This window comes from Puma concolor, chromosome C1 (assembly GCF_028749965.1).
Source record: "Puma concolor isolate L17-30 chromosome C1, mPumCon1.1.hap2, whole genome shotgun sequence".
Classification (NCBI taxonomy): domain Eukaryota; kingdom Metazoa; phylum Chordata; class Mammalia; order Carnivora; family Felidae; genus Puma; species Puma concolor.
In genome coordinates, this window is record NC_141674.1 from 218,946,075 (window position 1) to 218,965,503 (window position 19,429).

General features: G+C 48.3%; 1 protein-coding gene across 1 annotated transcript in view; it reads right to left on the reverse strand.

Annotated features, from left to right (window-relative positions):
- DRC11 (dynein regulatory complex subunit 11) overlaps window positions 1-19,429 on the reverse strand; it is a 155,833-nt gene that overhangs the window by 54,470 nt on the left and 81,934 nt on the right. The window contains exons 9-11 of the mRNA XM_025935010.2: window positions 13,435-13,510; window positions 6,978-7,084; window positions 6,717-6,818 (exon numbers count right to left, since the gene is read on the reverse strand). Of these exons, the coding sequence (XP_025790795.2) occupies window positions 6,717-6,818; window positions 6,978-7,084; window positions 13,435-13,510 (285 nt within the window). The remainder of the gene's footprint in view (window positions 1-6,716; window positions 6,819-6,977; window positions 7,085-13,434; window positions 13,511-19,429) is intronic.

Sequence of the window (19,429 nt, forward strand, 5' to 3'; positions counted from 1 at the left end):
CAAGATGCCATAAATGTGTGCGTGTGTGTGTGTGTGTGTGTGTGTGTGTCTTTGTTTCTCTGGGATAAATGCCCATAAGTGCAACTCCTCGGTTGTAGACTAGTCTGGTTTGCAAAGAAAGTGCAAACTGCCTTTCAGGGTGCCTGTACCATTTCACATTCCCACCAATAATGTATTAGTGATCAGTTTTTTCCCATTCTTTCCAGCAACTGGTGTTGCCATTATTTTTTATTTGAGCCATCCCAATGGGTGGGTGGTGACCTCTCTTTGTGATTTAAATTTTCATTTCCCTAATGACTCATGGCACCGAATGTCTTTTCCTGTGCCTCTTCCTCCCCATCGGCCAAATGCCTCTCGTCTTTGGCCCATTTTTTCTGATTGTTTTTTTTTTTAATTTTTTTTTTAACGTTTATTTATTATTTTTGGGACAGAGAGAGACAGAGCATGAACGGGGGAGGGGCAGAGAGAGAGGGAGACACAGAATCGGAAACAGGCTCCAGGCTCTGAGCCATCAGCCCAGAGCCCGACGCGGGGCTCGAACTCACGGACCGCGAGATCGTGACCTGGCTGAAGTCGGACGCTTAACCGACTGCGCCACCCAGGCGCCCCTAATTTTTTTAAAATCTTATTTTCAAGAGAGTGTGAGAGAGAGCGGGAGAGGGGCAGAAGGAGAGAGAGAAAGAATCTTCAGGAGGCTCCACCTTCAGCACGGGACCTGACACGGGCTCGATCCGATGACCTTGGGATCGTGACCTGAGCCAAAATCAAGAGTTGGACGCTCCACCAGCTGGGCCACCCAGGTGCCCCTAGGTTGTTTGGTTTTTAACTGTTGAGTTTTAAGAGTTCTCTGTATGCTGTATGCACCAGCTTTTCCTCAGATATGTGGCTTGCAAGTTATTTTCTCCTAGTCTGTACTTTGTCTTCTCACGCTGTTAATAGAAATCTTTCACACAGGAAAAGTTCTTCATTTTGACAAAGCCAAAATTTTCCTTTCATGAATTCTGCTTTGGCGTTTATTCTAAGAAGTCTGCCTAGCCTTAGATCCCAAAGATGTTCTCTTTTTTAATAAAAGTTTTACAGTTGTACATTTTCCATTTAAGCCCGTGATCTAGTCTGAGTTAATTTTTGTACAATGTGTGAGACCTAGATCCAGGTTCGTTTTTTCTGTCTGTGGACATCTAATGGTTTCAGCACCGCATATTGTAAAAGTTATTATTCCTTGAATTTTTGCACCTTTGTCAAAAATCACTCTGGAGTATTCCTGTGGGCCTATTTTGGGAGTACACATTCTGTTCTGTTGATCTGTGCATCTAACTCTCTACCAGTAATTAAATTTAACTCTATCATCTTTCTATGTTTTCTAATTATGCAATCTGTTCTTTTTTCCCTTTCCCTTTCCTGTATTCTTTCTAATCAATCATGTATTTTTCATCTTTCTACTTTATTTTCACTATTACTTGTTATACATTTTAGTATCAATTAGAGAATTGCAAGATATATTATCAACTTATTACAGTAGACCGGCATTTTACAGTGCCCTGAACAGTGCAATAACCTTACAAGTCTACTTACCCCTGCCCACCTTTTTGGTTGCGGTTGTCATATATTTCATTTCCGTGTGGTATAAACACATATGACTTTGTTATGATTCTTGCCTTCAAAAGCAAATATTCTAAAAGTGGCCTTTTATATTTACCAAAATATTTCCATTTTCAACAGCGGATCTTTTCTTCTTACGTGTCTTTGTTTCTATCTGGGAGTCTTTCCCTTTCGCCTGAGAACTATCCTTTAAAGTATTTCACATTGTGGGTCTGCTGCTGCTAAGATCTCCAAAATTTTGTTTGTCTGGGAACACCTCTATTTCCTTCCACTTTTGAAGGATGTTTTCACTGGGTCTGGAGTTCTAGGTTGGCAGTTAGTTCTTTCGAATCTCTAAAGATGCCATTCATTGCTTTCTGGCTCCATGGTTTCTGTTGGGAAAGTCAGCATCCTTATTTTTGTTTCCATGGAGGAAATATATCTTAAAAAAAAAATCCAGTAAGATTTTGCCTTTCACCTTCGACTTTTAGCATTCTGACTCCTATGTGTCGAGATGTAGTTTTCTTTGATTCATCCCAGTCAGACCTCAGTGACGTCGCTGAACTTGTGGCTTCGTGTCTTTCATCTGGTTGGGAAAATTCATGGACAGTACTTTTTCATACATTGCTTTTTTCCCATTCTCCTTCCTTTTTGGGGGATTCCAGTTACACATGTAGTACCACTTTTGACCATGTCTCAAATGTCTCTTACTCTCTGTTCTGTTCTTTACATTCTTGTTCTTTCTGTGCTTCAGTTTAGATTTCCTACTGACCAGTAAAAGCTCAATCTGTCTTCTGCTATGTCCATGCTGTTGTCAGACCAGTTCCAGGGGTTTTTAATCTCCGCTACTGCATTTTTCAGGTGTGGAATGTTCATTTGTTTCTCTTAAAAGTAGGTTCTCAATTTATCTTTGTATATGACATTCCTCCCTCCCCCACTTATATATGCTGGCACTCTGGGAAATGCAAGAGAGTCAACCAAGGATTTTACTGTCAAGGAGTTTCTTAGCTTCTCCAGGAACTCCTATGTCCTTAACATTTCTGTGATTACAACAGGAGAGGAACTCAGGAAAGAAAGGGCCCCTGAGAGGCAGGACCTCACCCAGTGGTGTCATCATGGGGATGACAGCACATCCAGAGAGACCCAGTCCTGCAGACCTAGAAACCTGCTGTTGCCGGCACAGATGCCTTGTGTGTGTTGTTCTCTTCTGTACCCCGAATGCCTTGAAATGTTCCTGGCATACAGTGCTCCGTAAATACTTATTGAATGAAACAGTTAATAAAGACAATCTGTTCCTCAAGCCTAATTTTGGATCTGCAAATAACAGGAGAAGGTGGAACAGGCTGTAATGTAAGTAGATTGATTTAGAATGACACATACACTTGCCAAGAGAAACAGACCCTGTAGACTTCCAACTTAAGGAAAATCAACATGAAACTATAATAACTCATCAGAAGGTTGCTTGGTGATTATGGCATTACTAAGGGAGGTGGCTGGATGCTGTGAATTGCTCCTGATGCTATCCTGTGACATCCTGAAGCACATATTTAGCTTACAGGGATCAATCTGCATGGGGCCTAGATCTGACAAATTAATTTATTTGATAATATGTGCTGAGGACTTGCTTCTGCCAGAAAGGGTTACAATGGTGAGCAATCAAAAAAGACAATCACACAGTTTCTGCACTCACAGCTCTTCTGTAGATTCAAAAAGGCAGATACCAACAAAATGATCTCACTAGTAAATATAATATTAAAACTCTGATAGAGTACCAGGAAGATATAGTACACAGTGCTATGTGTATGCAGAGAAAGAAGACTTACTATGGATGTCCCAGAAGGCTTCCTTGAGAAAGAAAGGCTTGCACTGAGACCATAGGATGAGTAGGGTTAACTATGTGAGGAATTAGGGGAAAGGGAGTGAAGATAGTTCTTGAGAGGGAATAGCATGTGCAAAGGCCCTGTGTTGGGAAGGAGCATAGTATGTTTGGGGGACAGAGAGGAAGGTCAGAATGCTGAAGATCATGAAGAGGGCACTGGCCAGGTCAGACATGGCCTTGTAAGCCTGGCTGAAGATTGTCATCTTTATCCTTGGGGGATTAAGATACCATTGAAGGGTTTTAGCATGGAGTGAGAACATCAGATTTGTATTTTGAAAGGACTGTTCAGGCTGCTGTACAATCTCTGATCAAGTCACTTTCTCTGGATGATGATGGATTAATACTGCCCAATTCTATCCCTCTGAGTCCTTTTCCTCCTTATTTTCTATGGTTGAGGTGGAGTATTTCCCTTCTGCTAATGGTCTTCTGAAGGATGGGATTTGGTAGAGTTAATTAAGCTTCAGCTTTCAAAATTAAAACCACATTCAATTTAGCCACTCTGATAGGTGTGAGGTGGTATCTCAGTGTGGCTTTGATTTGTATTTCCCTGATGATGAGTGACGTTGAGCATCTTTTCATGTGTCTGTTGGCCATCTGGATGTCTTCTTTGGAGAAATGTCTATTCATGTCTTCTGCCCGTTTCTTCACTGGATTATTTGTTTTTCGGGTGTTGAGTTGGATAAGTTCTTTATAGATTTTTGATACTAACCCTTTTTAAGGAACAAACTAAGGGGCAGAGGGTGGGTGGGGGAGGGGGATAGTGGGTGATGGGAAGGGAGGAGGGCACTTGTTGGGATGAGCACTGGGTGTTGTATGGAAATGAATCTGACAATAAATTATATCAAAAAATATGCTCAACAGCATTAGTTATTAGGGAAAAGCAAATTAAAACCACAATGCAATAAGTTTTTTGATGTAATGGGAAAAGAAACACACATTCAATTTATGTCTCCGAGGTTTACGCCTAGGTCATTGAATTGGGAGTTTGAGGCACTCAAAACTCGATAGTTACAGATTTACCATCAAGCTACTGGGGTACCCTGAACACAACCCATTTAATTCCAAAAGGGAAATTCGCAGCAGCCCCTCCTTGTGACATACTGTGAGTCATTACATGGACAGGGCAGCCACCAGACTGCAGGCAGTGAGACAGGGCAGTCGTGCGGGAGGGTGAGGAAGCCCATTGGCTTTGGGCTTGGCCAATGGTACTTGTTGGGTAAAACGAGAAAGCCTGTTTTCAGCCAGAGGGTGTACAGCTATCTCCTGTATTCATTTCCCATTTTGTTTGGCTTGAATTCCACGTTCAGTCACTAAAACATCAATTTTTTTCCTTTTTTTTAACAAAATTAATTAATTAACTAATTAATTAATTTAGAACCAGCGGGGGAGGGGCAGTGAGAGAGGGGAACAGAGTTGCCAAAGTGGGCTCTGTGTTGACGACAGACAGCCCCGTGTGGGGTTTGAACTCATGAACCATGACATCATGACCTGAGCCAAAGTTGGAGGCTTAACTGACTGAGCCACCCAGGCACCCCTAAAACATCACTTTTTCATGCAGGTATTCAAGGCATTACTAGAGTCCATGGTCTCCTCAGTCAGTGCCCTCACCTACCGATGAGACCAATAGACAGTGACCTCTCCGGCTTCAGGGATGTATCCTCAAAGAGGGCCACGAAGGACATTCAGGTGTCACACTGAAAAGTCAAGGTTAAACTGTGAAACTGTAAAGTCAACACAAGACGGATCAGGAGAGCGTCATCCTCAAGGGGCTGGAGGAACTAGCCACTCGTGTAGCTGGATGTGTGAAAAGCTCCAGGACAGTTTGTGAATCACAAGAAGGGCCGAGGAGCCGGAGAACCCTGAGAAAGCCATCAAGGGGGCAAAGGTTGCCTACGCACCTGCGGACATGGCCAGGGAGGGCAAGTGTGGCCTGCCCCTGGAGGGTTCTGGCCCCGGTGGCAGGGCTGGATTTGGGACGAAAGTCAAAGTAGGGGTCTAGGTGAGGAAAAGGCCAGTTCTTCCCTCCTATGTGTCTCCTTCATTCTCATGTGACTGCCACATGCACAACACTTCTGACACCAGATGCGTGTGTGTGGGGTTCCCCCACCAAGCAACGCCAGCTGGGTGTCCTACAATTTGAGTCAGGTCTGACACTACTTAGAAATGGCTTCGGTTTCACACGACCACTCCCCCAGCCCCGCAGCAGACGCTGGCCTCAAGTCTGGGTTGTCCCCTGTGCTTCCGACCCACTGGTTATAAATCTGAGGTTCCCGTGACCCTTCCTCAAGTTTGATTAATTTATTACAGCGGCTCGAAGCACTGAGGGAAACACTTGACGTCTACCGGCTTATTAAAGGATGTGAGAAAGGGTACAGACCAACAGCCAAATGAAGTGGTACGTAGGGTGAGGTCGGGCAGGGTCCTGAGTGCAGGAGCGAGTCGGGATGCATCAACCCCCTGGTACGGTCCCGTGTTTACCCTCCTGACATTACTGGGATTTCACGGAGCCTTCCTCACCCAGGCATGATTCATTATTAACTCCATTGCCAGCCCTTCTGCCCTCTCTGGAGGATGGGGGGTTGGGGCTGCAAATTCTAAGCTTCTCATCCTGCCTTGGTCTTCCCGGTGACCAGCCCCCAGAGAGGGGCCACCCAGGAGCTCACCCAGAGTTGTCTCAATAGAACAAAAGATGTTTTAAGTGCTCTCATGACTTCAGAGTTTACAATGGCTTCAGGAGCTCTGTGCCAGGAGCCGGAGGTAGGGACGCATATATATGTTTTCTATGATCTCACAGGGCCCTAGGAAATGAACGTCGAATATGGGGATCTAACTGGCTACTCCAACAAAACGCTGTGAGATGGACTGCTGGCACTTTAACACTGAATTCACCCGATTCCCCTGCTCCCAAAGCGCTTGCTCATTGCCGCTGGTCTCCCCTAGATCTGGGCCCATCGCTGGCTCCCCTGATGGTCCTCGTTATATCTGTGGGGTTTGGGGAACGTGAATCTGCAGCGGGGAGGGGCAGGGTGGGTCACTCTCAGACTGCTGGATTTATCCCATTTAAGAACCCGTATCCCCGAGGGCCGCATGGTGGAATGAGGCAAAGCCACCCAAGGAAGGCGTTTCCGTGCACGGCCACCCGGGCCCGGCCGGTGTGCCAGGTGGCACCCGGGACTCAGCACCGGGCGCCTGGACAGCCCTCCTGGGCCTGGTTTGAATCTGTCTGCGCCTCAGCCCTCCCGTGCTCGCTCCTACTCACCTTTTTGCCTCCTTTCTTCTTCCCTGCTTTGACTGGTTGCTCCTTTTCTCTGTTCACGGCCAGTTTCAAGTTTTTCAGTTCCTGCCTCATCAGCTCGTCCACCTGGGTGAGGACAGAATACGCCACTTTCGAGCGACTGTGTGCCTTGTGTAGTTTAAAAATAGCGTCAAATCTGGGTCGGTCATTGATAGGAAACTGTGAAAAAGCCCTGTGGCTTTTCTTCTGCTGACGTGTCTTCTGGCAACGTAAGTGCCGTGTTACCTGTATTCTGATCTCTGACTCCAGCTCCTTCCGTTTCTCCTGTTTGATCAGTTCCGGGTCATGGTCCTGGGGGAAATTCCACGACTCGTCTCTGTTCCTCCACATGTCTGTAATCCAGAAGGATAAAGGAAAAGAAAAGGAATTTGTTTTTTTTCAACATGAGGATGGGTGACAAATGGCTAATGGAATATAAAACACAAGTTTAATTCTCTATCCTCTTGCGTGGAACACAAGTTCGAATAGAAGAATCAAGAGATTATTGATGGGAGAGTGATGCGGCTCCGTGTTCTTTTCTTCCACTTCGCAAATGGGAAAAACGTGCTCGTATGATGCCTAAAAGAGGAAGAAGAAAACTGCTAATGTGAAAACATACAAAATAAAAAAGTACGATGCAATGGTATTCTCCTAATGATTATAACCATGTAATAAACAATATATTAGTTGTGGGATTATACAATTATGCAAATGTGGGATGCCTGTTTTTGCAATATGTTTTAGATTACTTTCATTATTCAAACAATTCCCTAAAACACGAAAGATTTTATTGCTAGCTGAACTTGTGAGTGATTTACCCCAGCCCCTTGTTAAAAGACAACACTGAACGTACAAACACCCATGACTGTCCCCTGAAGGGTTATAATTTTGAATTACTTTTTGGATGTGTTGGAAATCATACGTGTTTTATGTTTCCTTTTTGCCTTGTTCTGAGAGTCAAGAGGATAACTGGAGAAATGTGACCTTAGAGGAAATAAGGATAATTTAGTATCATTGGCATAAGCTGAGCTGAAGCCCACTTCTCAGAGGGGGAGTTCCAGATGTGTGCGGAGGTGTGCAGGTCAGCTGGATCCTGGCACTGGGGCAGTGGGGGGGGGGGGCTCCCCCCATGGGAGCTGAGACGGTCAGTCTGGGAAGTGAGGTCTCGTCCCAGGATCTGTGTTCAGCATGTGATGGAAACTTGCCAGAACCTGGCCTGAGATGCCCTTCAACTTGGGGAGTCAGCTGAGGGCCCCGGGGGCCAGACGGAGGCTTCCCCACACGGGTCAGGTGATGGCTCCATGTGGGGAGAAAGGCGCCCGTGTGGGCGGGTGAGGGTGTGAATGAATGGGCAGAGGCTGAGAAACCTTCCCAACCTCCATCTCCCCTCTGGGCACAGACTGGGGATCCTGAGCCTGCCTGGGGGGTGTCCCCCTGACGCAGCTGCCTGAGAAGGGAGGGACAGTCACAGTCACAGTCACAGACAGGAACATATGTCTGGGTGCCGTGGAGACCAAGAGGTGTCAACCATGAAGACAGAGGGCAGAGCAGGTGCCTGGAGAGACACCTAGGCAAACCAATGAGAAGGGAGTCAAATGAATCACAGGGGCCCGAGGTCGGCCAAAGAGGTGAGAGACGAAGGAAGGACACGGCGGTGGGACCCGGCAAAAGCTGCAGATCCTGAAGAGAAGGACAACAGGGCCAGAACACGTTGGCCCATGACTCAAATCTGGCCAAGGGGCCAAAAAATTGCCCGAGGGCTTTGTCCGACCCGTGCCTGTCCGGCCCTCGTGGCGGGTCAAGTGGAACCCCCACGTGACCACTCATTGGCTCTTCGTCCACCTTATCGACAAGTCCTACTTCCTGAGGGGAGACGGACCTTGCAGGACAACTGTGCCCAGAGCTAAGCGGGAGCGATGGAGGCCTGAGGGCCAATGAACGTGTTGTCCCAAAGCGATCAGTTGGGACCCCGCGGACGGGAAAAGTGTACAGGAAGATGGGACAGGGAAACGCAGCTCCAGTTTTCCAAGTGTGTTAGCCCCAGGCTGGAGACCCTGCGATGCTCCCAGCGGTTGGCGTGGACACTTCTGGAGGCAGAAATGGTCACCGCAAGATGTCATGAGCAGGTTGGGCAGGCCCACCACACTCCCTGGCTGTATGGTGGGAGTACAGAGCATGGGCCAGAGCAGAGCCTGTCTGGAATCCGGGTCCAGCGAGGGCTCTTAGCCTTCCCAGCCTCCCACCTGGGAATCGAGGGGAGTGCACAGGCACGACTCTGCCAGTCGCTGGCTGGCCAGGGTCTTGCCACGCATTCTGCAAGTTTGGGGGGACAGACTTTGGAAAACAAGGGTGACGATAAGACCCCAGTTTCTTCTGGGGTGGCTACTGTAGACGTGCAGGAGATAGACAAGAACTAAGTCACACAGATGGAATAGTTTTCACAGAGCTGAGTCACCTCGATGTCTTTCCCCATCAGGGTGGCCGTGTGACAGGTGGCCCTACTTTTAGAGCAGAGATGACGGCAAGCAGTGATGGGTCCGGGACGGGTTTTGGCACGTGTCTCCCGGATGCCTGCCCGGCAGAGGGTGACCCCAGAGGTGAGGACATCGTGGGATGTCATCACCCAGGCGGGGCAGGTGACCAGCCTGGAACCGAGTTCACACTCCTTTGAAGACCAAGAGGGAGAAGACCCAAAACAGACTGACGGAGGCCACTTGTGGCAGCAGTGGGCACACAGGAAGTTGCTGGAAAGCTAGGAGCTGAGCTTTTATTGTTTTATTTTTAAAAAAAATTTTTTTTTCAACATTTATTTATTTTTTGGGACAGAGAGAGACAGAGCATGAATGGGGGAGGGGCAGAGAGAGAGGGAGACACAGAATCGGAAACAGGCTCCAGGCTCTGAGCCATCAGCCCAGAGCCGGACGCGGGGCTCGAACTCCCGGACTGCGAGATCGTGACCTGGCTGAAGTCGGACGCTTAACCGACTGTGCCACCCAGGCGCCCCATATTGTTTTAAATAATCAATCCTGCAACTGAGTGCCAGCCCAAGAGGCCCATCCTGCGTTTTACAGTTAGGGAATGAAAAATACGCATTGCATAAGTGATCTAAATCAGCCCATTGACGTGTTTTGTTGTTTTCAGTCGGTCCTAATTTGGAAGTTTATTCTTAGCCCCCGACCTCCCTACAAGGTGGGTTTTGTGGCTGGCGTGTGTGTGTGTGTGTGTGTGTGTGTGCCCAAGGCACATCTACTTCTTCATCTGAAGGTAACTGTTCCTTCTCGGTGCATTTTCTGAAATGTTCATGAGCTTAAAGCTTCAAAATGTAAGAATATACAATGCTTCTTCGTAAGTGTTTGAAATTGCAAACTTTCCCCCTTGAAAGTCCTAGAAGAGGCTTAAATGTGTCAAAACGTGCCAACCACTGAGAACTCTTGTCTCACGGGGGTCCCCCTCGCAGGATCATTAAATCTCCAACAACAAAACTCACCTGTTTCATTAAGACATTTTAAAGCGAAATAGCTTTGTTATCGCCAGGAGGCTACTGTGCTTTTTTTCACTAGACAGGCTTACTAAACTCTGGGAGCAGCAGCGTTAACTAAAGAAAGAGACATAGAATATTGAACAGAGAGGAACACGAGGTGATTATTTATGAAAAAGCAATGGCACCTCGTAACAAATTCTCATTCTGGGCTTGTAACTGTGGTTCACAAGTAAACGGGCGCTTAGTGCCGAGTTCACCTCCACCGCCATTCGAATGGTCCTGGTTTTGCACAGAAACTTTGCTTTTCTCATGACACTTTTGCACAGGGCACTCTCAATCCCTTCAAGAATTTCATGGACATTTACAAATGCAGGAAGCTATTCAGGGCCCTCAGAGCACAACAACTGCCCCAAGAGCTTTCATCCTGGGAATGTGAAAAGCAGTCGGGTGCAGTTTCTCACATGGGGGTGGGCAGTGATTAACATGCTAATGTTTTATTTGAAAAGGAAAACCTTTGATTTTTGAGAAAAGAATTCTAAGATGAAGACATTGAATTTCTTTCAGTTACCAGAGACCTGGCAGATGTCACAGGAAACGCCACAAATCCAGAGAGGAAAATGGGGCTTCACGGTTCCTCTCCCAAGTGACCACGGCTTGGGCTTTTTTTTTTTTCCCAGCCTTAGAGGAAACAGATATTATCCAAACAGCGTCATGGAAACAGATATCACACAAACGGCGTGGAAAGTCTCAAGCGCTTTCCTGAGTGGGTCGGCAGGTACCAAGACTTGGCTTCCCGCGGCAACGTTCGATTTCCCCCATATTAATGTTTGCTTATATCAAAATCATACACCCACATCGTTTTAGACAAAGTCGGAGAAGAGGGAAAGGATTATAAACAAAAAGCTGTCTGACCCTGCCTTCCGGTGACACTGCCCAATGGCATTCATTCCTTCATTTAAAAAATGCATTGAACAGATTCAGATTTATCCACAAATGTGATTTACTCGTAGGTTATTTAATTCAGAACTTGACTGAGCCTGATTATGGGGCAGGCTCTGCTATGAGACTGGGCAGACAGTGGAAGGCCCTGCCTTCTGGGACCCGCGTCCTCCTGTGGGGAGACAAGGAACACCCACATCCACGTCAGACGGAGGTAGGGAAAGCAGGTTGGGGACAGGGTGAGGCTGGAGACTGTTACCTGACACGGGGCTCAAGGAAGGCCTGTAGGGGCCAGCATTCCAGCCAAGGGGAACCCCCGGCACAAGGTCTCTGGGGAGGGAGGGACTGGCCTGCTGGTGGCAGAGCACAGGGCCCACGAGAGGAGGGTGCGAGGCCATCTAGCTGCTTCTCTGTTGTTCTGTGTCTGTAATGTGCACATACTGCTGTTTTTTGGTTTATTAGTTTCAGACTTGAGCCCCTGACCTCCTGTTATGGCAGATGAGGGGTTGGCTATCTCTCATCTCCCTTTCCTTCCCCCTTATTTTCTCCTGATAGTTAATTTCGGAGGAGAAGGGAACCAGGCCTCCCAAATGCCGAGGGAAATGGTCCCGCTGAGCGTAAGTGTAAGGCCATATTTAGATGTATTGGCCCCTAGAGCCGCCCTGTGGTAGCTCCTCCTCCAGACACCCTGAAGGGCGGGCTCCACCAAAATGAGAGAGTGACAATCCGGAAAGGTGAAGGGAGGCCCAGGATGACAGGTGACAGGGCTCCAAGAGGGGGGACTTCAGCAGAACACGAGGGGGCAAATTATCTGATGCGTTGGAAGTTGCGAACAATGCTCTCGGAGGCTGGGGATAGACATGCAGAGTAGGACCAGCGGGGGTGGCATAAAGGCCAAAAGAGACGTCCCCCCCAAGTAGCAGCTGCTGTTGCAGACACACCCTGAGTTCTGGTGGCACCCACAGCTGGCCCGTGACCCAGCAGTGTGACGCGCGCGCTTCCTAGGTCCCCAGCGAGGCCTTGGATGCTGCTGCTGCCGGCCTAAGTTGCGGAAGCTGCTTGCCCTAGGCCACTGTCCCCACCCATCCACCTCCACCACGCCCGGTGTTTCTGATGGTGATGGCTCTGCACTGCGGTTTGTAAAGGACTTGATGACTTCTCAAACTGGGGAGGGGGGAGCAGAGGCTCCTTCTCACAGGGCGATGGCTTTGTTTGCTCCCCCTGGTTGTCGGGAAGAGAAGATGAGAAGGGCACAGAAAACACAAAGCCTCGCGTGTCTTGGGCACCTAATAACATGACGGGGCTACTGCCTCGACCTCCTTCCTCCCCGATTAAAGTGGATGCCAAATCCTGTGGACGCCACCTTTCCCCCGAAGCTTCCGCCTTCGTTCAGCATCCCATGCGGCGTGGGACCCTCGCCACTGGCGGTAAGTGAATTTCGGGTGGCGCATGGACGTTTTTATTTCATGTAACTAGCATCTCCAACCCGAAATGACATTGGGGTTGCTGGCCAGGATGAGGCTCAATTTATTGCAGGGTAAAAACCACAAGTCAATGAAAAACAGGTGGTAAGTAAATAATAGGACCAGTGCTGTCCAGACAAGACCAGAAGTGGGAAGGAACCACGGGCATGGCCGATGCTCGCAAAAACTCGACTTCACAAGCTTACTGCATTTTTCGGGGATTACCGAAGGGCACCAGTGACCGGGGTCACGCTGACGGGTCATTCTGTGTTGGGATTCATCCTGAGGGCGGAGGGGAACCAAAGGAATTGGGTAATTGTTCTTGTAGATTGTACCAGAAATGCTTGAAAGACGAATTCATACAGGTGCAGGTCTAGTCAGATTATCGCTGGGCTAATTAGGCTGAACAGTGGACAGAAGAATTACGTGTGGGTTTCTGGAGCACCTGTCTTGGTCTAACAGGATTAAAACGTTTTACTGGACACATGGTATTGATTTTCTTCATTGAAACGGCCCAGGACAAATCCCTTTCATTCCCAGCAAGAGGACGTTCAGCTGAAGTCCCAGGGGTTCAAAACCAGCATGGAGGTTTAGAGATTATGTTCTCGTGGTATTCATATCTGGCTCTTTTACTGATTCGATGCCTTTTAAGCGACTCAAAGGAATTTTGCAGTAGAGACAGACAGAAGATCTGGGCTATGAGCCGCATGTTTTCAGCCTCTCATGACTGAGCACCTCATTCTTCCCCACCCAGGCAGGGTGCTAGGGCTGGGGGTCATGCTGGGTGGACAGGGTGACACGTATATTCTCCTAAACCAACCTTTGTATACGTTATTTCCTTCCTCCATCGTAGGAAGAAAGACACTCGGTGACATTTTCCACCCCTCATCTTCGACCTGTTAAAGAAGAATGGTATTTTGGTTAATTACAGCCCCACTTTATCTGTTGAGACTAGAAATACAAGTGCACGCATCCTGGTGACTGGGCTACGATAAGGCACACAGGCTCCTTCCTGGGTTACGAGCAAAGGTCCAGCCCCTTGCCCACCCACCTGGGCAGTGTTCCAGCTGGCCCGTCTGAGCAGGCAGTGCTGTGTCCACGAACTGGGTGTGGATGATTCTAGAAACTGGGCCCTGCCTGCAGGCCTGCTGAAACTCTCCTGTTTCAGTCACCCCTCCTGGGGCACCCCATGCCGAGCTTGGTCCTGTTGTCTTATGCTCTGGTTCCTTCTTTGCTCTGAGAGCTGATTCCCAGCCTGAGTCCTACCGCCTCCCCTCACGGGCTTGTCGGGACATCTAGCTGCCCGGAATGTGGAGGGGAAGTGCCCATCTTCTTTCCCATCAGAATTCCATTTTCCCATCTTCGTTTGTGGAAAATTCCTCTTAGGTCTGAGGCAAATGTGTCCTCTTCTGTGAAGCTGTGCTGGATTCTTCCAGGTGAAAAAGACTCTCTCCTCACTATGTAGGATTTACTTATACTTCCTGGCACCTGCTTCTCGGCCCCAGCAGACACTGGGAAGAGAGATCGTGGTGTGACATAATGGGGTGGGGGTCCGAAAGCATGCTCAGCGAGCGTCCAAGAATCCCAGCCCAGGAGAACCTGAGACCCTGCACATTAACAGGTATGAGTGGCAGAGTTCAAACAGGGCCACATCTGTTACATTTCTTGAATGGGGGCACGGGGACACCTGGGTGGCTCAGTCAGTCGAGTGCTCGACTCTTGATTTCGGCTCAGGTCATGATCCCAGGGTCATTGGATGGAGCCTTGTGTCGGGTTCCATGATCCCAGGGTCATTGGACGGAGCCTTGTGTTGGGCTCCATGCTGAGTGTGGAGCCTGCTTGGGATTCTCTCTCCCTCTCCCTCTGCCCCTCTACCCTGCTCATGCATGCCCTCTCTCCCCCCACCTCTAAAAAAATGGGGTATGCATTCGGCATATACCTCTTAACATATAGGTTCAAATGTCAGATCGGTCACTCAGTGGCTATCAGATAATCTGATTATTTTTTTAGGGTCTGTGTCCTCAGGGTAGGGGTGGGGGTAGGGTTACTGTGATTTGGAAGAGACTGATTATTTCCCACTCAACGGATTCTAGACCCACAACTGAAAATGAGCCCAGGAGCTCTCACTGCTACTAACCGTGTTTTAAAATAAAAAGGCACCAAAATAATATGAGAGCTCTTTGCAAAAAAAAAATTAAGCATCTCATAACTATTTTCAAGCTTGAAGGTAATTGAGGATGCCATTTTACTTTTCTGCTCACACTGTTCTCTCAATTCCATGGAGATTCAGAATCAAAATGACTCCTGTCTTTCCGGGCTTCAGACTGCTGTTCCTTCTTACATAGAAGGTATTCAGCCCATCTGAGATAACCCACAATGTGAAGTCAAAAAATGGGTTGCTGTGTTCTAAGTACATCGGTCCTGATTTTCTCTGGTGGCACCTAGGCTTAATTTTTGTCAGAAAAATTGTCCTGGCCATTATGACGGTGGTAAGAAATATGCCACGTTTCTCACAACGGCCCTCCAAACCGCCAGCTGATGTCCTCCTCCGAGGCCCCTGACCACCGTCCGGGCTCCACACCTACAAGCGATGCTTTCCCAGTGGGGGCCTCTTTGCCGGGAAGCCCTTCTTACCTCTGTGCACCCGGCTCAGCTCCTTGCCCTTTAGGAAGACTTAACTCAGTGAAAAGCCCAGCTTTCTCAGCCTCCAGAGGGTTCACTTAAACACTCCTCTTTGTTCCTAACCTTTATCCTGACTTCAGCATCCCATTTCAGGATGCCACAATTAATGGTCACTAGAAACATGCAGCGTAAGGAACAATTAGTATACACCGATGCCTAAAGAAGTGTCTGGAGGGATATACACCACCATGTTAATGATGACGGGTGACGGGTTCCACGCGACCTTTGCTTGTTTTTCTCTCTTTTTTTTTTAAATCAATAACCCGATTTCTCCTCCTCTACCCTGAACTTGTGTTGCTTGAGTGATAATTGTTATATATTGCTTGATGGGGGTAATTAGATGAGCATTCAGGGGGATGGGTCAGGGAAAACCAAGTCCTAGGGCCAGCAAAGGACTATCCAGGGGTTCTCTGACGCTGAATGGAAGGAATCTCCGTTATCTTTCTGGAAGCTCGCATTATGGGAAATCAGGGTCTAGTGAAAACGCTCAACCTGAATTATTCTCGTTGATTCAATCAATCAATCAATCAATCAATCAGTCAATCAAGCATCAGTCTGGTCCCGTCTTCTGGTTCAGAGGGTAGCGGTAACCATCGAACCCTGCACCGGTCCCTGTGTGGCTGTCTGTTCTTCTGCCGGCTGAGCAGAGTCACATGGGTTTTAAGCCTTCTTGATGGAGGCCATTTGGGTGAAATGGTTTTCCTCCCCTTCACACTCTCCTCACCCCTGAAACCCTCTGCTTCTCCTGGCTTCTCCCCCAGCATTCTTTGCTGCAGAGAACCCTGGCCTTACTCTATTGGGCAACATCTCCTCCCTGCCTGCTGCCCCGGGACCTCCCCCAGCCCACACCATGGGTGCATTCCCCCCGTCCCTGAACACTTAGCTCTATCCCTTCGTAAAATCCTTTCTCGACTTTATTGATCATTTGGCAATTTCCTTAAGAAGTATGTATATGAGCTGCCCTCGGGTCTCAGCCCGAGTCTGTCCGCTGCTGGTGATCTGCCTTCTGCACCTGCTGGCCCGCGCTCCTCTGTAGCCGAAGGAGCTCTGCGTCCCAGTGACGTGTCCATCAACGCACCTTTTCCTCAAGCATCCTCCTTGGCTTTTCTGGAACATTCCACACAGTGGTTCCCACCCTTCAAAGAACCTCCTGACTTGTCTCCATCATATTATTAGTTCTCGCTTCTCACGGTAGCCGGGCGGAGGGGACAGAAGGAGAACCTTCCTTTCGTCCTTCCAGAAACTCACACAGTTGGAAAAGGAAATGGCAGCCTCACTGTGTCCAGGGTGCCGAATGTCTCCCTCCTCCCAGGCTGCTGCCTTCTCTCACTGGTTTCCCCTCTTCCTCCTGCCCTCCTCTGTGGACACCATCCAGATTCTCCAGCTTAACCCCACACTGGTCTTCCCACAGCCCATCCATTCTCCTGTCCTCGATGGGGGCTTTCTGTGCAGGGGGGCCTCTTGAATCTTGCCAGAGTTTGTCTGGAATTTCCACTAACCATGTGATGCATCCGCGTGGGTGTCCCACCCTCCAATCTGTGTCATTCTGAAGCCAGCTCCTGTCTTTCTGTACCTCATCCTCTGTGGCATCTCAGTGAAGACACTTGGCGTCCACCTCGACTCCTGACCTCCCTCTCGTCCTCCAACACCCAGCCCAGGCCAGTCACCCTTCTTGATGTCTCTAGCATCTGGTGCATCTTTGTATCCCACTACCTCCTCCCAGCACCTTCAGGTGAACATCCAGCATTCCTTTGGAAAGAACTACCGCCCAGCTCTTGAGCCCCAAGCGCTGTTTGGGTGCTGATCGGAGTCCTGGTTTCATCAGGTCGCTGGCTGCTGGGCTGGGTGACAGGTGGCAGAATGGCAGGACGGGAGGAGGCAGTGGCGGCCACGAGGCTGTTGTGGTTCCCCCACCCCAGGGATGGGGAGACCCAGGCAGACCTGGGCTATGAGTGTGAGCTCCTGAAAGGCTGCTGACAGGCCATGTTCTCGGGGAAGCCTCCTCCGTTGTCTCCAGGGCTGGTGGATCCCCGCTCTTTTCTGAACCAGCAGCGCTTTCCTTGGCCCTTCTGCATAACCAACGATGTCCTTTCTGGAAGTGGTGATTTTTGAGCTTTTTAGATAGGAGGAAACATGAAAAAAACCTCACACACCTTCTTCTTAGAGTGATACGCTTTCATGTAAAAGTTTATGTACAATTGCAGGGAGTCTATCTTTGGGGTCTCCGTTTCCTGGGTTAGAGCTCCTGTCCCTACAGCTCGAAGCTTCTTATCTTCCTCTCTCGCTGTCCTTCAGTGGACACAGAGGATGCTCAGTACGGACATTTCCACGATGACACCTTTATTCCTGATACCAGCCTCTGGAAATTCACTCACTTTTCCATCCTTGTGAAGGAGGACAAAATTTAGTTTGAAATACCCTAACATAATAGAAGAGGGTGGTTGGCTCCATGGTTCACTATGGAGCACCTCCTGGGGCCAAGCGCTTGGAGAAGAGGCGCTGTGGTCACGGAAAGGCTGGGTGGCCCTGCAGACAAGCAGAAGCTTCTCAAGCTAATGGTGCTCCATGTGGGCACCAGGCTCTTCCCAGGATTTAGCACGAAGTTACGCGAATGCAGAGAGGACTCTTTAGCATCACATGACCGTGTGGTCTGGGCAGGTAAAATCCATTTAAGATAGTTCCAAATGGCTTAACATATGGCTTGAAAGACAACAAAGAGAAAAGGGTTGTAAGGATGGATCGCATGGTGGTCCTTCTCTGGGTTTTTGTTTCGAAAGCCAACGTGAAGTCCACACAGACGACTGTCAAGCGAATGGCGTGATTCTGACGTTGCAAGCATGTTCGCAAAGCTTGCTGTTGGCTTGCAGAGAACGTTCTCTCGACCAGACTAGCATTGTCCTCTATTACATATTCTTAACAGGGGATGTCCTCGTCTGCGATCCTTAACGCTTGTAGAGATGATTTTCAAACCAAAGATAGAAAGGAAGACTAATTTTTTTTTTTACTGTTGACATTTTGAGAATTCTTTACGTATTCTAGATGCTAGTCCTTTGTCAGATCTATAGCCTGCAACCATTTTCTCTTTGTTTCTTTGTCCTCTTCCCAGAGCAAAAGTTTTTTTTTATTTTTTTATTGCTATTTTTTTAATGTTTGTTTATTTATTTTGAGAGAGAGGGAGCGCAAGTGGGAGAGGGGCAGAGAGAGAAGAGGAGAGAGAACCCCAAGCAGGCTCTGTGCTGTCAGTGCAGAACCTGACGCCATGAACTGGGAGATCATGACCCGAGCTGAAATCAAGAGTCAGACACTTAACCGACTCAGCCACCCAGGTGCCCCTATATTTTTTTAAAAAAATTTTTATTTTGATAAAGTCCAATTTATCAATCTTTCCCTTTGTGGATATTTTTGGCATCAAATGTAAAAACTGTTTGCCCAGCGCTAGATCCTGAAGACCTGTTTTCCCTCTTTTTACCTAAAGGTTTTAGTTTTACATGTAAATACATGATCCATGTTGAGTTAATTTTTGTATAAGAAAAGGTACAGGATAGAAGTTCGTTTTCTTCTCTAGGGGATGAAACGACTAATTTTTGGAAGCTCATCTTTGAAGGTGTCTATGGTGCTTTCATGTCTTCCCTTTACTCGCGCTGGTGAAGGTGAACGAGCCATGAATCAATCTCCTTGCTCCTGTGCTTCAGCATCTCAGCAGAGAGGGTCTCCAGACGGATCCCGATAAGAAATGGAAAACTTTCATGCTTTAAGTGTTAACTTGTCTGCGACGTTTCTTGATGAAATGGTCAAGTGAACGTAGGACCACCCGCCACAATTGTTCTAAAATGCTGTGCACGATTTATGGAGGTCCACCCTGACGGCACTCTCTCTTCTCATGCCATCAGCCCTCCAGAAAATTGGAAATCCAAGCAGGGACACCCAAACCCCTTTAAACATCCTTCCGGTCATCTCCAGGTTCAAACATCTCAAGATACCACAGGGACACTCACTAATCCTCAGAGTCCTGAATGACAGAGTGTCTAAGGGGAGCCCTGCCCCGCTGCACTAGGGTTGCAGGAGAGGTGTTTTGGGCAGGGCACTCTGAGACACTCTTATGCAGATGGAGGGGACCCCAGGAAGGGGCTGAG